Raw genomic sequence first — 21,659 nt, 5'->3', positions numbered from 1 at the left:
TATTAAAAAAAAAATTATGAGGCGTGCACTTTTGGATTTTCCAAATTATTTTTTTCTCTTACGCTTGAGTATGCTCAGGAATAGAACCCTTTCATTTTTCAGGGTCTGATTCGATGTAGTTTAATTGTTATTAAAAATAAACAAAAATAATAATTAATAAATATTTATTAAAAAAAAAATTATGAGGCGTGCACTTTTGGATTTTCCAAATTATTTATACTTTATAGTCAATACACAAATTGTGATATTTATAATTATAACAATTTCTCCTTAAAAAAAAGGGAATTTTCAGAGTGCATTTAGACTTTACAAAATTACGAATGATTTGTAGTTATAAAAAAATACATGTTTGATTAATAACTAAAACCTAAAAAAATATACGAGAGCAGTGGTGGCTCAGTGGTGAGACCTCGGACTTCGAATCGATAAGTCCGGGGTTCGAGACCGGGCGAGCGCGCAGGAAATAAATTGATTTTTCAATTTATCTGCGCATGTTGTAACATCACCACTGCTCGAACGGTGAAGGAAAACATCGTGAGGAAACCGACATGTCGAAGAATCAAAAGTTCGACGATATGTGTCATCCGCCAACCCGCACTTGGCCAGCGTGGTGGATTATGGCCTGCACCCTCATAGGAGGCCCGTGTCCCAGCAGTGGGAACATATATGGGCTGATGATGATGATGATGATGATGAAAAAAATATGCTACTCACTTCCTTTAGATCATTCTTGGTATAACAAAGACAAGAAGGAAACGAAGATATGTATAATAAACATAATATTATAGCAGATCATGCGACCCCAAAGCTGCACAGTGGGCGAGCCGCTGGCGCTAGTGCTGCGCATCATGCGAGTGCTCTCACTAGCGCCGCTCACCATCGCACGGGAGCGCGTCGGGTACCGCATTCGAGTGTACAAACGTTATGCCTACGCGGGATATTTCTTTATGATTTTAATAAGTAAGTATCGTTAAAAAAAAGTATCTCATTATAATCGGGTTACACAAGGTTCGTATTTGGGGCCCATTCATTTTGTCTTATATAACAATCACTTCGAATTCATTACTTCGTAATATTATGTGGTAGGTACATTTATCGAGCTACATCTAATAGTGTTTATAATTTCTTTCAGATGTTTTTCACAGTATGTGCATGTGGTTTGAATTGAATTTAAACAAAAAATATTATACAGAAATTTCCACACAGATACCTTTATTGATTTTTGTTATGCTGTTGAATATATCGGTAGTGGCAATCATCACCTTGCAAGGATCATTGTTTAGTGTATCAAGGATGAAGAATGTTATAGAACAGGTGTACTATATGGAAAAGGTAAACTGAAATGTTATTTTCACCCTTTGAATATTTTCAACGTCATTTTGTAGGACGTACGGAACTATGCAAAACTATAAGTTCCGTTGAGCCTAGTACACCGTTGTAAGGACACCCTATAATTAACAAAAAAAAAAAACACAGACCATATTCAAAGAAATAACATTTTATCATTTTACAGGTAATCCCTGCAAACAAAGACAGAGAAAGGTCTAATAAATCCAAAAAAAGGATCATATTTATCTTTACTTGTAAATTTGTAATAGATGGAATAAATTTTTTTCACTACGTATTTAATATGCAGTATCCTGGTATGTTTCTCCATATTAATACTATTATTTACTACCTGTAAAAAGCACGGTGCTTAAGGAGGCTTGATAAAATATGTATATTTGTTAATTATTAAAAGATTTTTTTAATAATTAACTAAAAATATCCTGTCCAGGATTTTTTCAGTCAACCCATCTTTAATAGATTTTTTAATAGACTACATTTATTATAAAATTGGTCTCATTCTATTATCACGCCGGTGAAGGTCTAAAGGAAAAGGAAATAAAAATACACAATTTTTAACACAACAGGCGGTCTTATCGCAAATACTGATTTTTGGGAACCTATTATACATACTCTGTGTTTACTCACGGAAATTTTTGCACATAGTCTTCAATTCATATGAATCATAGAAAATATACCAATGAAGCAATTACATAATACATAGTATATCATAAACAATTAATATAGCAGACAATGCGTCCCCAAAGCTGCACAGTGGGCGAGCCGCTGGCGCTAGTGCTGCGCATCATGCGAGTGCTCTCACTAGCGCCGCTCACCATCGCACGGGAGCGCGCCGGGTACCGCATTCGAGTCTGCACACTTTATGCGTATGTAGGATACTTCTGCGCTATTTTATTGGGTAAGTATCGTCAAATTCCATTTTTAACCGACTTCAAAAAAAGGAGGAGGTTATCAAATCGGCCGGTATATTTTTTTTATGTATGTACACCGATAACTCCGAGGTTTCTCAACCGATTTACGTGATTCTTTTTTTGTTTGATGCGGGATGGTGTCGAATTGGTCCCATAAAAATTTTATTCGGATAGGCCCGCGAGTTTTTATTTTACGAGCATTTTCGTCTGTACTCGATGACTTAATTGAAATGTAGCAAGTAACTTTGATTCACTTCCCGGGAACCGATTGAGCTGAAATTTTGTATACGTATGTAAATTGGATAGCGATGAAACATTATCATGACATGAAGCTGATTTGATGATGGAATCGGAATGTGGCCATAGGAACTCAGTAATATCGCACGCTGAGAACGAAAGTGACCTAATACGAAATTCGTGTTTTTTGGGAATCATCAAAAAAGTGTTCGTAATTTACAGAACTATTTACAAATCATGTCATAATTTGTTCGCATGCAAAGTTATATAAGATATTAAAGTCTGATATCATTTTAGAGGATATTGTCCACCCATACAATCCATAAAAAATAAATTAAATTAAATTTAAATATTTTTTATCTTTTTTTAAAAATTACCATTAGATATTGCGTCACTTTAGTACTGAAAACTTGTATATCATCTTTGACTAGTTTGGGAATGAGTCACTTTAGTATTTTTGTTCTATGCATGCATTTGGACGTAACCTGAATTATGTCAACTTAGTATTAAAATATTAATGGGAAGTAGTCTAATGAAACCAAATGTTAACTAAGAAATTATATTTATTGTTTGTTTCAAGACTCATTTTTACTATTTACTTAATACCTATGGGCCATCAACTCTAATATTGGTATTATTAATCAACAAAAAATTATACTTCAGTATAATTAATTAAAAAAAGTAATACAAAAGCACAGAATACATAATAGTAGCTAAACGCTACAGAACGGACACTCTCCGCCTCCCGCCAAAATTAAACTTACCTCACCCCCGCGCGATCAGACATAAAATGGGCCATATTTTTCTGCAAGGACGATACGCAACGAAAATTGACAACATTAATCAAATTGACTTAAAGTAATTTTATTATTTTGGATTTGTGATTATCGTTTTTCGTAGAAAATGGTTAGATATTGTGCTGTTTACGGATGTATTTCATCAGAAAAACGCGAATTTTTTTTTACGCTAGTCACAAATGTGCCAACCATAAAGCGTTAACACACACATTTGCAGTCTCTACAGTGTGACTGTCAAAACGATCATTTTGTATGGAGTGTCCGGGGTGTGACAAAAGTGCAGTTTTAGTTAGGAACTAGCGGTCCGCCTCGGCTCCGCCCGTAGTACATATTTCGCATTAAAAGGTAGTCTATATTCTTTCTCAATGTCTAAAGATTATCTGTGCCAAATTTCATCAAAATCGGTTCAGTAGTTTATGCGTGAAAACCATACATACATATAAACCTTTCCTCTTTATAATATTACTAGCTTACCGCCCGCGGCTTCGCCTACTTTGTTTCAAACCTAATAAATTATGCACTAAAACCTTCCTATTTAATCACTCTATGTATTAAAAAAAACCGCATCAAAATCCGTTCCGTAGTTTTAAAGATTTAAGCATACAAAGGGACATAGGAACAGAAAAAGCGACTTTGTTTTATACTATGTAGTATAGATTTATTTCGCACCTATTAAAGTGAAAGTTTATTTAAAAATTTTGGCTCAGAGCAGATAGATAAATAGCGAACAAAACGCAAGTAAGATCCTGGGAAGTACTAAGTAAAATTCTACTAACAGCTGCGAGTGAAAATCTAGGTAATGAGATACGATGCAGAAACAAGTGGCCGAATGCCAAAAGGTTACTAACGAAAAAAATGAAGCATACCTATCGTTACAGCAGACCTACACTTGCAGACGAGAGAGAGCATAAAGCGCGACGAAGGAAAAAAAATAACTACACAAGAGAAAGAAGAAGAAATGTGTTGATGTCAACTAACTTGAAGAGATTGCTAAAAGTTTCTCAACGAAGGACTCGAGAAACTTTTACAGCCAAACTAATAGAGTAGAGGTAGGAAAGATTTCAAACCTAGAACCTCAGCTTGTAAAAGTAAAGATAGTGAGCTACTAAATAGTAAGAACGATATTATTAACAGATGGAATTAGTACTTCCAAGAACTGCTAAATAGCACAGAAACTGCTGAAACACCTTCTGCCATACAAAATTATACTAACATCCCAGATATCTCGCTGCCTACAAATAGACGAAGTTAGATTGGCCATTAGGAAACTCAAAAATCATAAGCCACCAGGAACTGATTACATCTCTGTGGAATTGCTTAAATATGCTGAAACTAGCTTTAAGGAGAAATTTTATGGGCTGATAGTCCAGGTGTGGTAGTCTGAAACGACGCCCTGTTAACTTTTCTTTATTCTTTCTAAAAGCACATTGCCTTACACATTGCATAGGTACATGAACCACAGACTAAGTACAGGGTTGCCAGTGTTGCCACAACAATGACACAAGAAAAATTATAGTTAACTTTTTCTAATATAATCTAATACGCCCGATGAGTGGAACATCGCAGTAACATAGGGTACATTACAGCGGTGGGTATATTACAGCGGTGTGTACAGCACAAGAAAGGTGACATATTTGATTGCCAGAATTATCACGGTATATCTCTTTTAAATACGGCATATAAAATCTTCGCCTATGTCCTTTTCAATAGAATATCTCCATACACAGAAGACAAACTAGGCGACTACCAGTACGCTTGGGGCCCTAACCGTTCGACTACTGATCAGATTTTGAAACACTTGAGTTCAATGTCATAACACACCATATTATTTTCGTGAATTTTAAGGCTGCATACGACAATGTTCACCGAAATTTCTTGTACCAAGCGTTGACTGAGATCGGCATTCCACCACAATTGGTGTCACTTACAGCAATGACGTTAAAAAAATAAAAAAGCGTCGTTCGGATCCATTCAGTATCTTGCAACCTTTTAGGGCAATGGAAGGCCTTAGGCAGGGTGATGCACTCTCCAGCCTTCTGATTAACATAGCCTTAGAAAAATGCATCCGAGATTCCAGAAATTGAGACATCGGGCACTTTATTTTTCGAATAGATACAAATACTGAGATACGCGGATGATATAGACCTGGATCGGGAGGACGCTACCAGCAGTGATCCTCTACTGCTGTTAACGCATATCTTGCTATAGACCAAACTGCCCAAAAGCTCGGTCTACAAGTCAAGTTCGTGGCTGTACGTGACTTTGTGTACCTGGCATAATTAATAACAAACCAGAACGAAATATCTGCAGAAATATGTAAACGAATTATGGCTGATTCGGCCTTCTAAGATATTTTTGATCGAAACTGCTATGCCGAAACATAAAGGTACTGCTATAAAAGACCCTACTAAGACCAGTACTAACATACGGGTCCGAAAGTTGGGTCCTGAGCAAAAAATGAGGATTGCTTGCTGGTGTTCTAGCGAAAAATCCTTAGACGGATTTTCGGTGCTGTGCTGGAAAATAGACATTGGAGAACGCGGTATAACCATGAGCTTTATGAAATGTACGAGGAGCCGAATGTCTTATAGACCATAAAACTAGGCCGTGTACGCTGGGCCGGATACGAGGCACATATGGACGACAAGAAGGCACCTCTGCGTCTTCTCTATGGAAAACCAGATGGGCTGAAGCTCCGATGGTTGGATGGCATCTAATGATTGCTGTGAAAATCTGGGATTCTGAGATAATGAGATCTGGAAGAAAATACTGGACCAGGCCAAGGCCCACAAGCAGCTGTAGAGCCTCAGATGATGATGATCACTCAGCGAGGAAACTCTTGTATTTCATGATAACTTTTTGGGTATGAATTTTTCGTTTTCTTTTTCATTTTCTTGAACCATTTGTAATATAAAATCATCTTTAATCTCTTCATATAATGAGCTAAACATAAATATTTAAACAAATTATTATTGAAACAACGACATAAACTTTAATACGCCATAAAATTAACTTATCAAAATATTATTATTATAAAACGGCCTATATATACATAATACACTTAAACAAAGAAAGCATTTAATAAAGTACAGGCATAACGAGAAATATGTCGTTACCTTTAGAATAGTTGATAATACAAAAATGACTTAATATGATTTAAGTCACAATTCAAAAACTGCATTTTAGTACAAAAGTGACCTAATACGAATAACGGTCTTGTTAGGATTAGAACATTGACAAAATATTTACTTACCTTTCGGTAAATAAACGCCGCAATCAGGATTAAATCACTTTAAAACTAAGAAATGTAATCACCGTGCCGACATAATACTAAAACGGTCACTATTTTAGCGGAGGGACGTTTAAAATACGCAAATTATAAAGAGACGCAACATACGTGTTTTTCGGTTTCTAGGTGACATAGGATAGTTTTTGATTTTTTAAATGATAGAATACCTTATTCTGAGTCATTTTATGAGTATTTAACTCATTTTTGCAAAATTTTGAGTTAGGTCACTTTCGTTCTCAGCGTGCGATATATTGACTCAACTTTATAGAGTTTGGGCTCGTTTGATTCGTGTTGAAAAATACACTAAAAAAGTATTAAATAAAAATAACTACGTTAAAAATAATCGACTTCAAAAACGGAAAAGTAAAAAATAAAAAAGATTTGATATTATTAGTTACTTCATATTATTTAGATGTGCTATTTATTAAATAGGTTTGAAGTCGGTGCCAAACACTAAGCACTTAGTATTAAACCCGTGCACCGACATCAAACCTTTTTAGTAAATAACACATCTAAATAATATGTAGTAATTAATAATATCAAATCTTTTTTATTTTTTACTTTTCCGTTTTTGAAGTCGGTTGTTTTTAACGTAGTTATTTTTATATTTTATAATATAACGTTCATATTTGGAAACATTTAATTATGTCGTATATTTCAATCTCTTGTTATTGAAATATTTCACTCCTATCTCTTAGGACTTCATTGTCTTCATTGCATGCATTATTTTATTCTAAACCAAATTTTATTTACTGTATTTAATCATGTTTTTTTAGATATATTGTTTGTCTACTGCAAATGGATGAATATAAATTATGGGCAAATATATTTCCCAATAAGCGGTCGAATACCTTTAGTGTTGTGGTTGTGGCTACTAAAGACATCGCTTGTGACGATCATCTCCACGCATGGATCATTGTTTAGTGTATCAAGAATGAACAATGTAATAGAAAAGGTGTTCTGTATGGAAAATGTAAAGTATTTATTTTAACTTGAGTATTTTCAATGTCATTCTCATCAAATTACTTACTGTTTTCTTCCTAGCTAACAAATCATTAATAAATAAGATATTAGAATATTTTTCAGGTGATTCCGGTGAATATTAGTAAAGAAGTAGGTAAAAAAACCAGAAAGCTAATCATATTTATGATGGTTTGCAGATTTATTCTGGACACGTTTTTTGTTATGTACGGATTAATTTTAAAACTACCTGGTAAGATAACATCAATCCTAAATCAAATAATGAGCTAATATTAAAAAATAGCAATAGCAAAAATTTCAATAATCAATAACAATATAATTATATTCTAGTCCATTAAAATGTTACATTTTAAAGGTCTTAGCGTGTGTTTCTCAGAGGACGCAATTTTATTAAATCTTTATGTAGGGGGAGGTCTCAAGTTTCTGGGGTCGGCATTCTTATCCCACGACCGGCATCTTGAAACAAGGTTTTCATGCTTTATCTCCTACATCCATCTATAAATATAAAAAGTAATAAGTAGCAACAAAGTTGCACACAACTCAGTTACGGATAACGTTTTTTCCTTATAATATAACTTTAAATAAATATATAAAAAGTAATAAGTAGCAACAAAGTTGCACACAACTCAGTTACGGATAACGTTTTTTCCTTATAACTTTAAATAAATATATAATGAAATAGGTTAAGATTAAAATAATTTATTGACAGACGCAATCATTTATATGTTCGTTATAAGCAACATAAAATGCACAATGGTGTATTCAGTTGAAATGTTTGTATTCATACTATACGATGAAATGTTGTCCAAAATACGTATCGTTCGAGAAGAGATACAAGATCTGGCTGACTTGCTGGAATTTGGTATGAAACATCTTTTTTAATCAATATGTTATTTATTAATATTTTACTTATAAAAATTTCAATTTCTATTGTCCTCTAATTCTTGGGAGAATAATGAGATCAATAAATAAAAAGATTAGAATAATAAAATGTTATGATTGTAGAATATATTCCATCATCTGCGTTTTATCAATCGGCCAATACTAGACTGGAGAAGGTTGGAGAAACTTTGAATTTTTTAAGAGAAATATATACAAAGATGAACCAATACAATGAATATACAGTTTTTTTTAATTACATGTGCATTGTTAGTTGGATAATAGAAGCCGCATTCCACTTTCTTGCGCGTGAGTCCTTTTCTTTAATTAAATTATTATCAGCTGCTTGTGCGTGGCCTACATATTCCATCACACCGCGTGTAAACTAGGCGTAATAGCTAATATTCCTAACTTAATAAATTATAATGACCGGGTCAAAACGTAGTCTGTGTTATTTTTGCTCCCTTTGATATTCCATTTAATTTTGTAATAAGTTGGCTAAATTGGTTCATAAGCCGGGTCCCCAGAGAGCAAACACCATCGCGAAGCAATTGCTGCACGAAGCAGCTCGTTCAGCGTGGACTTGGCTCGGCCGAGGAAATCGCATGTGCTACCATTCGGAAAAGCAGTTCACACTGTGGAGACCGGGCTATTCAATAAAGTTAGCGTAAATGTATGAAACAGCAGTATCATTTCGTTTTCTTAAAATTATTGCTTTTTAAGGTCTTTAATATGATTATTTTATTTTATTTCTATGTTTGGTGGACACAATTCTACTGTTCTTTTTCTTTTAGTTGCAACCGGGACTCAATCTGTAGTCGATATTGCAGTCACTGGTGTGATAATTCTATTTCTGATGCATAATATGGTTACCTTGGTATTGTTAATTGAGCCTTTCCGGGGAATAGAGCTTGAGGTGAGTCTCATGCATAACACATAATTTAGTACAGAACTATTGACTACTTTCTCGTTGTCTTAATAACACTACTATTAATCAAATTACTAACACCTGTAATATTTATTTAGATAGATAGTTTAAGGATAGTTTATATATATACTATCTTAGTCTGATAAAACCTACTAAACCAAAAATATAATATTTCCATTGAAAATGCGTCGAATATTTTGGATCGGACAGATTTTGCAAATAATAATTGAAGTGAAAACTTCTTCTGTCGATAGGAAAATATGATTTTTTTGTTTTTTATAGGCAAATATACTTGTAAAATAATGTTATATTGGTTTTCAGATGCAAACAATAAAATTGCAAGTGGGCCGCATCGCCACAACGGACTACGTAACCGACTCCATTCCAGCGCCACTTGAAATGCTCTACGACGAGTTGTCCACTATGGATATGACATTTTCTCCTCTCGGCGTCATCACTATGAATCGGTCTTTGTTAGTCAAGGTACCTATATTAAAACCATCAAATTTTGAAGACCACTAAGTGTCTTCAGGAGATGAGCTTTATTTCACCCTCCCAGGCATATTTGAATTATTAACAACCATTTTCGAATTGTTTCAGACCCTGAGTGCTGCGCTATCCTATCTCGTTATTGTTGTTCAGTTCAAACTTGACTAACGAAAGGACTTCATATTTATATATATCTAATTCTAGCTGTAACCTTTTATCTACCTTTATCTACGTGCTGGGTTGTGTAAAATCGTATAATATTTAGTCTAACGAAGCACTGTTTCATTATTTTGTCTGTAGTATTGTTATGAAAGTAGGTAACCACACAGCCTAAAATTAATAATTCCCAATTTTAGGTCACTGAAGAGTGAAGATATTATGCTTGCTGTATCCATAAGGATATTAGTTTTCATATTATGCTTTTGTTAATAAAAAAAAACTCTATATTTGTTATGTAAATTGTGATGCTGATACTTGTATTAAATGCACTTATCCAACGAACATTAAAAGTTTTAGAATTATTCACAAATATTCTTGCGTGTTGGAGATTAAAAAGGATTAGGAGTGAACTGATGAAGGCGACTAACAAAAGAGAATTGTGGAGGAAGGAAGGTGGAATTCCTCCATCGAAAAAGGGAGGATCCTCGACCAGTCTACTCGACTGGCCGGCCGTGAAGGCCCCGATGGATGATGTCGGAAAGTTGTATATATAACTCTGTAGCGAAAACATTTCGCTTGCGCGATTCAGAGCGAGGTGTCGCTACAGAATAATATATTATTTAGTGTTTCAAAATACAGGGTGTCCCAAAAAGTAGTGATGAACGGAAGCTGGGAGGTAGAGGACCTAGAGGGCTATCCGAATCACCCCCATGTATGTTATGCGATTTTTCGTATTTTCAGAGTTATGACGTTTTTTTCAATTTTTCACCTATCGCCGAGTACGATGATATTTTCACTCACGGTGACGTCAATTATTGCGCTAGATGCTTGATTTTTTTTTTGCTAAGCTGAAAGATAGGCCAATTCAGTATAGTAACATTTACTATCGTTAGATCTTTGAATGGAATAAAAAAAAAGAATTAAATGCCAAGAAAGTTAAATCTACCCAGTATGTTCACAACTTCAAGGGCCCATAAAAAAATAAAATCACATAAAAAAAGTTTTCCGTTTGGCTTTTAAAAACTTGCTCTATCTATCAGGGAGCTACCCTGAAAATTTCATTTTATTATTCAGAAGGCTTTAATTGAAAAATTGAAATCTAAATGTGGTAAGTGCAAAAATTGAATTAACATGATGATTAATAAAAACAAATTTAAACCAATAACAAGGTGTTTAATTACCAGAAATTTTTAAAATGACCCCGCTGTTGCTCAGTGCAAGTGCAACATCACCGTAAAAAGTTGTCTGAATGCTCTTTTATCATTTTTAATGGTTTCTTTTGCTACTATGAATTTCCGGGTTATTTCGTCCAAATTGTGGCAGTCTCAGCTTAGCACACAAAAAAAATTAAGCATCTAGCGCAATAATTCACGTCACCATAAATAAAAATCTCATCGTACTCAGCGATAGATGAAAAATTGAAAAAAATGTCATAACTCCGAAAATACGAAAAATCGTATTACATATATGGGGGTGATTCGGATAGCCCTCTAGGTCCTCTACCTTCCAGCTTCCGTTCATCACTACTTTTTGGGACACCCTGTATATTGTTATGAAGAATAAATTGATGTTTCAACCATTCCTACACTGTTTTCATTTTTGTGAATAAAAAGTTTAAAGTCATGTAAATACATTTTTTGACCCATGTTTTTAAAACTGCAAAGAATATTGAGAATTGCAAAAATTGATCCCTTTTACCGAAAATTAAATACTACGTAGCATTTAAATACGACATTACGAAGATTTTATTGGATTAAATTACATTAGAAAAATACCTTAATTTACTTAAAGTATGCCAAATTTCATAATCCTCCGTCACCGCAATTTTCGTAAACTGTGTACCTTTTTGTGACAATGTATTGGTCATTATTTACTTTAATGAAAGCTAAAAGTATATTATATTGATGGGAATTCGTTTTAGACAGATATGACAATAATTACTATTTAAACAGGTTAAATAGTAGATTCAGCGTAGATATTGACATATTTCTAGAAGCATTACTGTCTGTGTATTGTAATACGTGATTATTATTTGATTCAGTGAAGTTGAACAAGAACAGGTGACTTTTAATTTACATAAAATAATAAATTTTGGGATAAAAATAAAATAAAATAAAGAATTTTTAAATCCGTTCAGTACTTTTTGAGTTACACCGTTGCAAACAAACAACTAAATCTCTCCTTTTATTGTGATTTTATTGACGACTAGCTGCGCTCCGCGGTTTCACTTGCGTGGCCCCCTTCCTGTTGGTCTTAGCGTGATGATATATAGCCTTCCTCGATGCATGGGCTATCTAACACCGAAAGAATTTTTCAAATCGGACCTAAGTAGTTCCTAAGATTAGCGCGTTCAAACAAACAAACAAACAAACTCTTCAGCTTTATAATATTAGTAAAGATTCCTTTGAGGTAGAAACGATTTCTAATACGGTAGATTACAAATTGTTCTAGTCAATCTATCGCACATTTAAACAATTGTAATATAAAGCTAATATTACAGATAATATAATAAAAAAAATGCGTCCCCAAAGCTGCATAGTGAGCGGGTCGCTGGCGCTAGTGCTGCGCATCATGCGAGTGCTCTCACTAGCGCCGCTCACCATCGCACGGGAGCGCGCTGGGTACCGCATTCGAGTCTCCAAACGTTATGCATACGCGGGATACATCTGCATTATTTTATTGAGTAATTTCCGTATTTGGTTCATTATTATTATAGGGTTACACAAGGTTCACATTTAGGGCCTCTTCATTTTGTCCTTCTTATAATTCACTTGTTAGTAAAAAAGTCATATTTACTTAATTTTTCAAACTTATGAAAAAGTTATGAATTTTCATCTGATATTTGATCTATAAAATTAATCGTGTATGTTGCTAATGTGATCTTCCAGATATTTCGCATGCTATATACTTCTGGTTGGAGGTAAATTTAAAAAGCAAATATACCAGAATTACCGAACCCTTACCGTTATTATGGCTTTTGAAACTGTTAGATGTGTCGTTGGGGGCAATAATCTCCGGACTTGGAGCATTGTTCAGTATATCAAGAATGAACAATGTAATAGAACAGGTCTATTATATGGAACAGGTAATGTTGGTTATTGCAATTGATCTTTCCATTTTATCATCGTCGCGTCTTCAAGATCTTAATTGTGGTGTAAAATTAAGCATGATGGTTTTCTAAAATTATCGAAATTCATAGTAAATACAGTTCCTTTGTATTCATAACAATTGGACATATTACAGGAAATACCTGCGCACAGACGAAAAGAAATGGACAGTAAAAACAAAGCAATTATATTATTTATGATTATCTTCAGATTGTTGTTAGATGTGTTCAATTTTATACGTAATCTATTAAGCATCCAATTAGGTCAGAATAAAGACATTTATGTTATTTATGAGTAATCTGCCTTAAAAACATCTTAATTGCTTCCAATGCCTTAATTTTCTTATGGAGAAAATGGATTTTGACCTACCTTCTTTGAGGCAAACATTGAATTCCAATCATTTAAACAAGAAATTAAATTTTCAATAAGAAAAGTAGTACTTTTAAAATCATTCACGGATGAACTCTTCACGCGGCAATATAACCATTTAAATAATTTTCCCAGATATAGGCATTTATGGCTTCTTATTTAGTCGGACAAAATATGTACTAATATGTGCGGTGCTAACATATGTATTTGCAATATACGAAGAAATTTTGTCAAAAATACGTATCGTTCGAGAAGAGTTACAGGATCTGGCAGACCTATTGCAATTTGGTAAGGGAATTCTTTATTTATATCTCCGGTAGGCAAATCTTATTTTTCAATCAAAACGTTATGAAAAATAAAAGGCGGATATAGTAATAAAATAATCTGATTCTAGAAAACATTTCAACATCGACAGCATTTACGGATTCAGCAAATATAAGGATACGAAAAATTGGAGAAAAAATGGTATTTTTACATAAAATGTTCGGGAAGATGAATACGTGCAATCAGTTTACTGCGTTTTTTATTTATGTCAGCATTGTTACCCGTTCAATACAATCTGCGTACGATGTTTCTCGGAGTAAGTGTTTGGCTTGAAATCTAGTATGGCGAAACCTACGTAAAATTGCCTTTAAATGTACCATATGTGTATCCTTTACCACATGTATTATGTACCGCGGATATAGCGACAGCAAAGTAATCATATAAGGGTCATTGTTTCCTTTTGAGCTACGGAACCCTAAACACGTCCGTATTTAAAATGTAATCTAAAAATTAGGTACTTAGGTTATTAACAGATAGCGCTGATTTACACTGCTCTAATCAAGAGAAGTAAAAGTTTTCTTATTTGGGTTAGAAATATTTTTATCCTTAGTTGCATATATTCTTAATTATATTACAAAGAGTGTAATTTTATTCATGTTACAGTTGGTAACGAAGGTTTAACTGCAGCGATTATTTTTCGCTTATTTTTCGTCTTGCATCATGTACTTTCCCTATTGCTGTTTATTCAGCCTTTCCATGGAATAGAACTCGAGGTGAGTATCTTCTATGATAATATTAATAATAATTGCTATAATTATTAAACAAACTAAAGTCTGCATACTCATTTTGTCCGCTGACTTCTTCCTGTTGCCTTAATCGTAACATTTTAAGGACCACTTCTGAATAGCGTAGCTTTCTGTTAGTGAAAGATTTTTCATGGAAGTATCAGTACTTAAAAGATTTCAACAAACATACAAAAACAGAAACTTGACATGTTTTTAATATATTTTATGGAAAAGTATTTTTTTTTCCAGATGCAAATAATAAAGTTGCAAGTGGGCCGCATCGCCACAACGGACTACGTAACCGACTCCATTCCGGCGCCCCTTGAAATGCTCTACGAGTTATCCACTATGGATATGACATTATCTCCGCTCGGCGTCTTCATTATACGCCGATCTCTATTAGACAAGGTTTCCTTTACGTACTATCTAAATAAGTACTAAATTAAATAATTCTTTAATGATAATATTTATATATTTTTTAGTCCCTAGCCTGTTTTTACATAAGTATCAAATGCTATCTAAACCGTGGGGAACAGCTAGAATGTGTCTATAATGCTGTCTCATATGAAAGTGCAGTCCATGAAAACATACTCTTTGTGATTGCTCATCGTTAATTCTTACACATTGCAATGATCTCTTTTTTGCACGCCTCATAAGCGAAGCGTTGAGGTGGGTACTACTGTCACTTCGCGCAAAACATCTGATTTTTCAAACTTAAAATGTCTTTATGTATCATACATTGCACTTGTAAGATAATACATACACACACATATTAAGAAAAAATACTATTTTTAACGTTCATGATATTTTTGATGTCATTTTTGTTATTTAAACTATATAAAAAACAGTTTAAAAAAGTTCTGTCTTGGACGTCCGTGTGTCTGTATGTGCGGATCCTTTTTCTTGTTAACACGATAGCGACCGAAATACTTTACTAATCGAGTCTTTTTTTTTCTCTTACGCTTGAGTATGCTCTGGAATAGAACCCTTTCATTTTTCAGGGTCTGATTCGATGTGGTTTAATTGTTATTAAATAAACAAAAATAATAATTAATAAATATTTATTAAAAAAAAATTATGAGGCGTGCACTTTTGGATTTTCCAAATATTTTTGAACTATAGTAGTAAAAAAAAAATCAATTTAAAATACGAATTATTACATAGATTTCATTTTTTTCAGACTCTGGGTGCAGCACTTTCCTATCTCGCTATTGTTCTTCAATTTAAAATACCTAATTTACTACCTGGAAAAAAAGGACCTATGTAGTTTTATGTGCTGAAAGTAAATAAGCCTTCAATGATGATCAACAAAAGTTGTCCCTACAGGAATAAATAAATATTTGATCTCTTTTATATCGTTTTAATTTTTGCCATGTCGAGACGTGGTTGAGACTCAAATTCTATGACTTAAAATATAAAATTTATTTCAATCTGTGAAGACAAAAACTAAGACTAATTTCTTCAAAACTATCGTGAAGACAAAAGATGTCAAAGAAGTAATTAAACAGTGTTAATATGAATAATATTATCGAATATTATGAATAATATTATTCATGATATTCGATAATCTGCCATGATTATCGAATATCATGAATAATATTATTTCAACCATAGTACATATTTTCTCTATGATTTCAACACCATTTTTAAAAGTTGAGAAAGAATGTGAACTTTATAATTGGTATTCATAGTACAACATTTCAATTGTTGCACTTTCTTTGATATCATTTAATTTTTCAGACGTGTAAAAAATTAGTGTTTATATTATTTATTCATTCTTCGAAACTACTTATACAAACATTTAAAAGACGATAAGAATATGGAATTATTTTCTTGTTTCGTTTCCTTTTATCTTCCCACTAATTTCCTTGTGGTTTCTTCCTCTTTGTGTACCTATAATTCCTTCAAAAGAAATGACATCAAGAAATACGTGTGGCACTCGGGGACTGCCGCGGTAAAGCTATAATGCATGCTATGCCTTCAAGCCACACCTACGTGCCCGTCGGAGTGGGGAGCGTGAGGTTTTTTCGTTACGGAATTTCTGGATTCGGTCCCGCGATAGAAGCTATGCAATAGCTTAAAAACAAGTCACCTTTAGGAAATGTACTCGTATTTTAATAACAATATTACATGAGACTTTAATATACCTTACAGAACTTACAGAACTAAAATTCATCTAGTTAGGTAGGTATATAAAAGATTACACAAAGCCAGAATGAAAAGTTGTATTTTGTTATTTTATTAAGTAACTTTGAATTGAACAATAATAATAAGATAAGTAACAACAGCTCCAAAAGTCTGAAACAATGGGAAATTGTTTATTTATAAAATTATTAAAAAATGGTTCTTTACAGTATTCCTTTGCAGAATTAGGAATTTGATGGTATTCAAATAAACCTACCTTAGTTAACAAAGATCGATTCATAGAGAAGACACCAAGCGGCGAAAACGTCATATCCATAGTAGATAACTCGTCGTAGAGCATTTCAAGTGGCGCTGGAATGGAGTCGGTTACGTAGTCCGTTGTGGCGATGCGACCCACTTGCAACTTTATGGCTTGCATCTGAAATTCAACATATTATAAACATATTAATAATAATTAACACGTACAGTAAAAAACATATTTAATTTTTCTTCATAGTAATGCAATTATTACTTACTAGATTTCCGCACGCGGCTTCGCCCGCGTTTTCAAAGGAAAACCCGCATAGTTCCTGTTCCCGTGGGATTTCCGGGATAAAACTTATCCTATGTGTTAATCCAAGTTACCCTCTATATGTGTGCTAAATTTCATTGTAATCGGTTCAGTAGTTTTTACGTGAAAGAGTAACAAACATCCATACATCCATACTTACAAACTTTCGCCTTTATAATAGTATTAAGTTAAGATTATTACTTATCTACCATAAAGAAAAAAAATCAGAATGTTATTAAGCACTCTAGAATCTTCGGAACAACTACATTACTAACCTCTAGTTCAATTCCTCGGAAGGGCTCAATTAATACTACTAGGGTAAACGAAATATGCATAACAACTAAGACGTCCAAAGAACTGCTTGCAGATGCATATCCCGGTTCAACTAGAACGTGAAGTTATGGATTATTGATTTTTTAATCTGAAGTTAATGGATGATTAATGCCTGACAAGGCCAGATAAACCTTTCATAGCGTTAAAAGTTCTGTGTGGTCAATAATATGCTATTCTGGATATGCAAATACCACCTAAAAGCTAAGATGGAGGCCCCAATAATATTATGCTGACCATATTTTCATACAACTATGTAAGGAAAATATAGGGAGAAAAAAGGTTAAAACTACATTTGGTCGCGCCAATGAAATTTTTATAGTTGTAGTTGAAAATATTATAATATACAGATACTAGCGGTCCGCCCCGGCTTCGCCCGTGGTACCTACATGTTTAAACTAACCTATCTCTCAAGTTGGATCGAACTGCGCATGGTGTGCGAATTTTATTATAATCGGTTAAGTGGTTTAGGAGTCCATTGAGGACAAACATTGTGACACGAGATTTATATATTATACATATATTAAGATATCGCAATTGTAGTAATTTAGTATCTATTAAGTTGATGAATGGTTAAAGAGGCAGAACTTACTCGAAACTAAACCAAATGCCGTTTGAATTATCCAGGAAACAATGCATATGTAAACGAAAAAAGCTGTATGTTCATTGCATTGGTTCATTTTTTTAAACATTTCACTTACAAAATCCAATTTTTCTCCGATCTTTCGAAGACTCACATCGACTGATTGAGTAAATGCCGATGTTGGGACAAATTCTACAATCATAATTATAATAATTATTTTGCTGGTCTTATTATCTGACACCTTATTCTAAGTAATATATTCACTCAGAGAGTAATACCACAGTATTACCATTATTTCCTACAGTAGTGCGACGAATGTACTTGTGCAGAGAAACGGAGGGGAACTGGCGGGGGTCGGGCGACGCGGGCCGCGTAAAGCAAACACGCTTAGTTTGCTTTACCTAGCGCGAAAGGATGACGCAGTCGTATTTTTTGTGTAATAATTTTATTATACATAGGTACTTACATATTCTATTATGGCGCGCACAAACTGTTCGGTTTACGGATGTAAATCTACATTGAAATCCCAGAAGGAAACAATATTTCAGAAAGATTGTATTAATTGTATCTGTTGAATTAAAATCAAAGCTATGTATATATGTTGTCCTCATTATTTTCTAATCAGATTGTACATCCCAATGCGAATGCATTACTTAGTTAAATGTTATAATATATAATTAAGAACATCCAAAAATAAAGTGTCCACGTAAATAATATTTAGCAGTGCAATATCTGTAATTATATATTTATGAACAAATAATTACATCAGATTGAATAATCGCAATTATTTTGAATGTACATATGAATAAAGATTTCATCATAATATTAATAATCACAATTGTTTTATTTCCCATTTGTTGCAACCCTAGCGTATTTTCGTGTGGCAGCGTCATTACCTACGCTGGCGGCGGCATCGCGCGACATCAAAGGCGATTCCTTACTGTAGGAAATAATGGTAATACTGTGGTAATACGTTTAATTTTTTTATACAGGGTTACTTGTAAAACACCAGCAACCTCGCAGGACAAGATAGCTTACATCATAAGTAACAACATTAATAATTGTTCTACGACTTTTGGCATAACGCAATAAATTATTTTTAAATATTTTTTTTAAGCTTTTATTGTACTCTCCTAACATTTGTAAGTCTATGTTCTATTCATTATCGAAAGGACGACGCGACGCCCCCTTCCCCCTCTCGTTCGCTTCTTGTTTACATAATTTTTGGGATGCGCGTAGAGTTTATAATATTCAAACGGAAAATTAAATGAATATTTATTTTTGTATGAAAATAAAATCTAACAAATTATCAAAAGTCAAGTTTTGAAATAACCTATTGTACATAATGTAAAGGTTGTTTCATACCAAATTCCAGCAAGTCAGCCAAATCCTGTATCTCTTCTCGAACGATACGTATTTTGGACAACATTTCTTCGTATATTATAAATACATACACTTGTATCAAACGCACGATTGTGTATTTTATGCGGGTTAAAACTAAGCGGTAAATGATTATGTCTGGCAAGAAATTATTTCAGTTATTATTTCGCTAGTGAATGGATACCTACACTGCTGCGGGTTTGTGCCCGAGTTGAACCATTTTAAAGATTAAAATAATTTGGAAAATCCAAAAGTGCACGCCTCATAATTTTTTTTTAATAAATATTTATTAATTATTATTTTTGTTTATTTAATAACAATTAAACCACATCGAATCAGACCCTGAAAAATGAAAGGATTCTATTCCTGAGCATACTCAAGCGTAAGAGAAAAAAAAAGACTCGATTAGTAAAGTATTTCGGTCGCTATCGTGTTAACAAGAAAAAGGATCCGCACATACAGACACACGGACGTCCAAGACAGAACTTTTTTAAACTGTTTTTTAACTAGTTTAAATAACAAAAATGACATCAAAAATATCATGAACGTTAAAAATAGTGTTTTTTCTTAATATGTGTGTGTATGTATTATCTTACAAGTGCAATGAATGATACATAAAGACATTTTAAGTTTGAAAAATCAGATGTTTTGCGCGAAGTGACAGTAGTACCCACCTCAACGCTTCGCTTATGAGGCGTGCAATACATTCTAGAATTTTAAGATACATTTTTTTTAATCTTAGCTCATAATGTAGTATTGAAATGAATAAACATACCAGAATATCTTATAATATAAACATAATAGATATAATTTGCTACATCTATTAACACTGTGGGAAAGATCATAAACAAAAATACGATTAGCTTTTTGGATTTATTTGTGTCTTCGTTTGATTTCTTTGCAGGAATTACCTGTAAATTGTTGAAAATGATAATAAAATTACTGTGATAAATCAATAAATAAGGTATGTAAATATTTTCACCTTTTCCATATAGAACACCTGTTCTATTAGTTTGTTCATTCTTGATACACTAAACAATGATCCATATAAGGTGGATAGTGCAACTACGGATGCATTTACTAGAACTACAAATAAGAATAAAGGTATCTGTGCAGTCTTTTCGATGTAATATTTTCTATGTATATTCGTTTCAATCCACATGCACACAACGTGTAAAACATCTGGAATAAAAATAACTGCGTTAAAAACAACCGACTTCATAAACAGAAAAGTAAAAAATAAAAAAGATTTGATATTATTAATTACTACATATTATTTACATGTGCTATTTACTAAAAAGGTTTGATGTCGGTGCACGGGCTTAACGCCCGTAGCACACCTCCGCTGCAGAACTGTAACAGCGGAACCGCAGTAGTTTCGCTCTGTCTTGTCCCGTGTACGAGAAGCGGAACAGTAGCGAAACTGCCTGTTCTAACACATACATCTAACTATTTTTTATCTCTTTCTTCGCGCGGTTTCGCCGATCTCTTCTAACGCCAGCCACACTACCGCGCTCACGCCGCTATTTGTTTGCGGTGCCGCAATGTTTTCACGCGTGTTTGTCAAAACCGACAAAAATAAAACGCGGAACTACATTGTTTTTGTAAAAGAGTATGTAAATCATCAAAACTCTGAGGGGTCATTCTAAAAATACATATGTATATGTATAGAAACGATCTTCATGGGACTCGAGTTCTTTACATAGTAGGTTTTCTCCTGATTTCTTTCTTTTTTTATTAATCTCATGCACCCAAATTCTACGAGTTTTATGTCTTTTCAAAGTTAAAGTCCACAATAATATTTCTTCTTCCTCTGACTCCGATAACGACGACATTTCGCTTCGATCGTTGCTTCTTGACTGACTCGCATGAGGTTTCGCCGATGCCGGTTCCACTAATCAAACTACACTTGATCACAGCGGAATTCATCTAGCGGTTCCGCGGTCATGGTATCGCAGCGGAGGTGTGCTACGGGCGTACTAGTGTTTGGCACCGACTTCAAACCTATTTAATAAATAGCACATCTAAATAATATGTAGTAATTAATAATATCAAATCTTTTTTATTTTTTACTTTTCTGTTTATGAAGTCGGTTGTTTTTAACGCAGTTATTTTTATTTAATACTTTT

General features: G+C 33.6%; 3 protein-coding genes across 3 annotated transcripts; 2 read left to right on the top strand and 1 right to left on the bottom strand.

The window, feature by feature from the left end:
• Window positions 1–848: 848 nt before the first annotated feature.
• LOC149479055 (uncharacterized) lies at window positions 849–10,026 on the top strand. The gene is made up of 10 exons (XM_089709096.1): window positions 849–960; window positions 1,133–1,332; window positions 2,077–2,245; window positions 5,884–6,155; window positions 7,668–7,794; window positions 8,272–8,424; window positions 8,568–8,789; window positions 9,272–9,357; window positions 9,691–9,852; window positions 9,970–10,026. The coding sequence occupies exons 1-10, from the start codon at window positions 849–851 to the stop codon at window positions 10,024–10,026; spliced, it is 1,560 nt and encodes a 519-aa protein (XP_089565222.1).
• Window positions 10,027–12,588: 2,562 nt separating this feature from the next.
• Window positions 12,589–15,809, top strand: LOC149479054 (uncharacterized). Its single transcript, XM_089709095.1, has 8 exons — window positions 12,589–12,700; window positions 12,906–13,102; window positions 13,261–13,387; window positions 13,629–13,781; window positions 13,888–14,073; window positions 14,421–14,530; window positions 14,792–14,950; window positions 15,723–15,809. Exons 1-8 carry the CDS (start codon window positions 12,589–12,591, stop codon window positions 15,807–15,809), a joined length of 1,131 nt encoding a protein of 376 aa, XP_089565221.1.
• Window positions 15,810–16,783: 974 nt separating this feature from the next.
• Window positions 16,784–20,975, bottom strand: LOC149479053 (uncharacterized). The gene is made up of 8 exons (XM_089709094.1): window positions 20,858–20,975; window positions 20,513–20,616; window positions 20,306–20,441; window positions 19,516–19,668; window positions 18,160–18,342; window positions 17,513–17,622; window positions 16,944–17,105; window positions 16,784–16,840 (listed from the first exon to the last, which is right to left on the bottom strand). Exons 1-8 carry the CDS (start codon window positions 20,973–20,975, stop codon window positions 16,784–16,786), a joined length of 1,023 nt encoding a protein of 340 aa, XP_089565220.1.
• Between the last annotated feature and the right edge of the window lie 684 nt (window positions 20,976–21,659).

Source organism: Colias philodice, chromosome 21 (assembly GCF_061535455.1).
Source record: "Colias philodice isolate Cphi_HAF_F1 chromosome 21, ilColPhil1 Martin Lab GWU primary, whole genome shotgun sequence".
NCBI classification, from domain to species: domain Eukaryota; kingdom Metazoa; phylum Arthropoda; class Insecta; order Lepidoptera; family Pieridae; genus Colias; species Colias philodice.
This window is presented reverse-complemented; position numbering and strand designations above follow the sequence as displayed.

Bases quoted from the DNA above. Each gene is read 5' to 3' on its own strand.
- LOC149479054 (XM_089709095.1), top strand. From the start codon at position 12,589: ATGCGAGTGCTCTCACTAGCGCCGCTCACCATCGCACGGGAGCGCGCT. The intron at 13,103-13,260 runs GTAATGTTGGTT...GACATATTACAG, and splicing joins AGGTCTATTATATGGAACAG to GAAATACCTGCGCACAGACG. The intron at 13,388-13,628 runs GTCAGAATAAAG...TAATTTTCCCAG, and splicing joins TCTATTAAGCATCCAATTAG to ATATAGGCATTTATGGCTTC.
- LOC149479055 (XM_089709096.1), top strand. From the start codon at position 849: ATGCGAGTGCTCTCACTAGCGCCGCTCACCATCGCACGGGAGCGCGTC. The intron at 6,156-7,667 runs GTATGAATTTTT...AATATTTTTCAG, and splicing joins ATTTCATGATAACTTTTTGG to GTGATTCCGGTGAATATTAG. The intron at 7,795-8,271 runs GTAAGATAACAT...ATTTATTGACAG, and splicing joins ATTAATTTTAAAACTACCTG to ACGCAATCATTTATATGTTC.
- LOC149479053 (XM_089709094.1), bottom strand. From the start codon at position 20,975: ATGTATGTGTTAGAACAGGCAGTTTCGCTACTGTTCCGCTTCTCGTAC. The intron at 18,343-19,515 runs GTATGAAACAAC...TTATGATTGTAG, and splicing joins GGCTGACTTGCTGGAATTTG to AATTTGTCCCAACATCGGCA. The intron at 17,623-18,159 runs GTAAGTTCTGCC...TTCACGTTCTAG, and splicing joins GGCATTTGGTTTAGTTTCGA to TTGAACCGGGATATGCATCT.